Consider the following 4,431-nt stretch of genomic DNA (forward strand, 5'->3'; position numbering starts at 1 on the left):
GATAAAGGAGAAATTGTACATAGTTTCCCCAGGTCCCACTGCCCTCCTCTCTATCCCAACTCACACGACCACCCTGCACACCGCCTGCTCCTTGAGCTTGTCCTCGAAAGGCCTTGAGCTCCACAGATGAGTGTATTGTTAATGTTGGCTCATGGTCCTTTCTGATGAGTGGCCAACATTGTTCTGCTCCTTGCAGGGGTCCCATTAATCTTGTTTGCCTCTGCAGAGCCTCAGCCTGCCTGGAAGATGCCGAGATTGTGCAGCACTTGTTCGGGCGTCCTGCTGCTGACCTTGCTGCTTCAGGCCTCCATGGAGGTGCGTGGTTGGTGCCTGGAGAGCAGCCAGTGTCAGGACCTCACCACGGAAACTAACCTGCTGGTATGTGGGCTGTGGTCGCCATCTTGGTTTGGGTATCAGATGGGACTGGGGCTGGGACAGCACAAAGAAAGGGGTATGGGGAAGGGGAAATTCATTCCCAGAGATATGGGTAAGTCATCCAAGGGCAGGAATAGACCTCCAGAGTGAAGTCAGAATTGGGCCGAGGAAGGGAGGAAGCAGCTTCAGGGAGATGGGTCTGGTCCCCAAGTTCTGCTTGATTATCTTTACTTCCTGTCCTGTCTTCTTGTATAGAGACCCACTCCATTTAAGCTATTTAGAGACAGTGCCATTAAAGCAAACAATACTAACAGTGATGATAACAATAATTGCTCCCTCAACTGATCCTATACTTTCAATCTTTTAGCCCCCAAATTATTCCTTTTTATTTTATTTTTTTTGCGGTACGCGGGCCTCTCACTGCTGCGGCTTCTCCCGTTGTGGAGCACAGGCTCCGGACGCGCAGGATCAGCGGCCATGGCTCACGGGCCCAGCCGCTCTGCGGCATGTGGGATCTTCCCGGACCGGGACACGAACCCGCGTCCCTTGCATCGGCAGGCGGACTCTCAACCACTGCGCCATCAGGGAAGCCTCAAATTATTCCTTTTTAAATAAGCTCATGTCACTTGACATCTCCATTCCATTTTTCTTCCCTTTCTATCTACTACCAGTTACAAAGCCAGGAAGGTAGTACTATAAACCGTCTCTAGAGGGAGAAGGAAAAAACCCTTCAGCAGCCTTTCCAGAAGCATATAAAGGCCCTTTTTGCCAGGCTGGAACTCCCTCTAGGTCACCACAGTGTGTGTGTGTTTATTTGTATTGGGAGGCATACATGAGAAACAATACCAAGTCAAGGCAAAAGACACACTGCTGGTGTCTGTGACTGAGTTCCATCCTTCTGCCTGTACCTGCCTGGTGAGGGTGCAATGCATATCACTACATTCTGTGTATTTTGTCAGTAGAGAAGCTGAGTTTAGGTGAGGAGAGAGACTTTCTCAAAAACAGAGCAGGTTGCATGTGGAATATAAAATAGAAATAAAGAGCCTAGGGAATCCTGTGAGCTCTAGTTCAGAGAGACCCAAGAGACTCTTGATCGGAGACACCCATTGCACAGCCTCTTCCGTTGAGAGCTCACCAGGGAACGAGCTCTGGCCGTGGTCAGAGCCCATGAGTTCTAGTCCCAGCTCTGTCACCAATGGGCTGTGGAACCTTGCCAAGTTCCCTTCTCCTCTCTGAGAAATTGGGTGTCATTATGTGTCCAGGGGAGAGGAGTATGAGATAATTTTTGTTTTCCACTGTTAATATTCTGCAGTGTTATAATTCTAAATCCCTGGAGTTATGAAATCCCCAACTCAACAGAGTGGGTGCGATCATTCTGTTCCCTCCTTTGTTGTCCCCAGTAACTAAAAGTTCAAGGCTGCAGCCCCAAGGTCATTTTCCTAAGCAAATGTGTGCCACAGTTGTCCAGTTATAGGGAGAGGAGATACAGGCTCCATGACCCCTGCAATGGAAATAATCCTGACTTTCTACCCTTCCCTCCAGTCAGAAGGTGACAGGGAAGTGAGACACCTCTTCCCAAAGCTCACTGATTGAGGAAAGTATAGGATCAGCTCAGAAGACTTGAAAGTGCGTGCCAGATGGGTGTGGGAAAGTTTGGAGGGAGATGGCTGGGGGAGGGCATGAGGTAGGTTTGCAGACCACTGGGGTAAGGTTGAGGCATTATGGAAAATACAGGCCCTAGAAGCCTGGACTTCTTTTCCCACGTTGGGAGATTCTCTCCCAAATTTCAACCCAATGACCTTCCCAGACCGAACTGAACCATGTTCATTTATTCAGGATTCACTAAGTGCCAACACCTACCACCCACCTGCCGTTTACTGATGAATTCCTATATATCTGGCTTATAAGGTTTAAGACGTTGACCCTGCCCACAAAGCTAGGGGACAAGTAAACCACCGAGTGGGACAGGGATTTTGTTGTAGCTGCCAGGCAGGGGTACCAGGGGACAAACGAGGCGCTGCCCGAGCTGAGTTTCAGATGTCCGTGGGTGCCCAGAGGCGGGGGTGGGCAGACGTCCTCGGCAAGGAATCCACAGGGCACTGGGGCCGCTTGTGCGGCCCGCACGTGCGGAGGGAGCAGAGGCGCAGGTGCAGCTTGTCGGTGGTGAGGGCGCCGCGACGGGGGATGGGGGCCGCGGGGCGCGGGGGCCTGACGCGCTCGCCGCTCTCCAGCAGGCGTGCATCCGGGCCTGCAAGCCAGACCTCTCGGCCGAGACGCCCGTGTTCCCCGGCAACGGAGACGAGCAGCCGCTGACCGAGAACCCCCGGAAGTACGTCATGAGCCACTTCCGCTGGGATCGCTTTGGCCGCCGGAACAGCAGCAGCAGCGGCGGCGGCGCGGCCCAGAAGCGCGAGGAGGAGGGGGTGCCGGGGGGCGAAGGCCCGGGACCCCGCGGCGATGGCGCCGAGCTGGGCCCGCGCGAGGACAAGCGCTCCTACTCCATGGAGCACTTCCGCTGGGGCAAGCCAGTGGGCAAGAAGCGGCGCCCCGTGAAGGTGTACCCCAATGGCGCCGAGGACGAGTCGGCCGAGGCCTTCCCCCTTGAGTTCAAAAGGGAGCTGGCCGGGGAGCGGCCCGAGCCGGCGCGCGGCCCCGAGGCCCCGGCCGAGGGCGCAGCCGCCCGGGCCGAGCTGGGGTACGGCCTGGTGGCGGAGGCCGAGGCGGCCGAGAAGAAGGACGAGGGGCCGTATAAGATGGAGCACTTCCGCTGGGGCAGCCCGCCCAAGGACAAGCGCTACGGCGGTTTCATGACCTCCGAGAAGAGCCAGACGCCCCTGGTCACGCTGTTCAAAAACACCATCATCAAGAACGCCCACAAGAAGGGCCAGTGAGGGCGCAGTGGGCAGGGCTTCTCTCCCTGGGAAGTCGACCCCAAAGCCCCACCTCCTGCCCTCCTGCCGCCTCGCGGCCTGGGTGAGGCCTCGCCCAGGCGGTGATGGCGCCGTGTTCCACCTTTTAAAGCTGTCTGTAGTTAGGAAATAAAACCTTTCAAGTTTCGCATCCGACTCTGACTTTGAATATTGACTGGGCGAATAAAATAAAAATGCATATCCATCAGATAAAGAGCAACACATATTGAAGGAGCGATAGTGGTTTCCATGTGACCAAGTGGTAGTATGTTTCATAGGATATAGTGGGAATGAAAAGAAAATGTATTTCCCACCCGTGACAAATGGGTCTTCAAGGGGTCAAATAGTTTGGGTGATGGCTCAGTATGGCTACATTTCCCACTCTCCATTGGATGGGGAAGGACTGCTCAGCTGGCTGATGTGTCAAGAGGCAGGATTCCTCCGAGTGACCCTGCTTCCCATCCAACTCCATGAGCCAGCGGGAAGCCGATGAAGCCCAACCAAAACTGGGAGGACGCTCTGGGCTCAGGTGGCAAGCTGTGGTAATGCCTCCGTGAATCTAGCCATCTGGGACCTTGGGCAAGTTTCTGAACTTCTCCAAGATTTAGTTCTCTCATCTACTCCTTTCTTCCTTGCTACTGTGAGGGCTACTGTGAGGGTTAATGAGAAAATGGATGGGATCATGTTACCACTGAGAGGCTAAATGTGAGAGCTGAGGGTTGGTATCAGTTCAGATTTGACTGCCTTAGCAGACTACTCGCAGATATTCTCAAACACAGGGTCTCACCCACATACACACACACCCATGGAGACACATCTGTCTAAATACAACACAAAATGCACAGATGCTTCTTCCAGTCCCTAGGGCTCAAGCCTTGAGGTGTGACTATCTTTTCCCCCTTGTCATGCCCAAGCTCTCTCCTCATGTCCAGCTGCAGCCTTCTCTTCATTCTCAGCGCTCGTGGCTCAGGCCTTAACTATCCTAACATTAGCTTCCTAACCAACTGGTGCCCTTGTCTCCAGTTGCCTTCTTCCCCAACCCATCGTACACATTCTTCATATTAATGTACACAAAATCTTGCTTTCTCCATATTCCCTAGCTCGACACAAAACAATCGCCCCACCCCAACTCTTCCATCAATTCCAA

General features: G+C 53.7%; 1 protein-coding gene across 1 annotated transcript; it reads left to right on the top strand.

Annotated features, from left to right (window-relative positions):
• Positions 1 to 246: 246 nt before the first annotated feature.
• POMC (proopiomelanocortin) lies at positions 247 to 3,435 on the top strand. Its single transcript, XM_060169751.1, has 2 exons — positions 247 to 378; positions 2,610 to 3,435. Exons 1-2 carry the CDS (start codon positions 247 to 249, stop codon positions 3,264 to 3,266), a joined length of 789 nt encoding a protein of 262 aa, XP_060025734.1. The 3' UTR covers positions 3,267 to 3,435.
• Positions 3,436 to 4,431: the final 996 nt, after the last annotated feature.

The sequence above is a fragment of the Lagenorhynchus albirostris genome, chromosome 13, assembly GCF_949774975.1.
Source record: "Lagenorhynchus albirostris chromosome 13, mLagAlb1.1, whole genome shotgun sequence".
Taxonomy (NCBI): Eukaryota; Metazoa; Chordata; class Mammalia; order Artiodactyla; family Delphinidae; genus Lagenorhynchus; species Lagenorhynchus albirostris.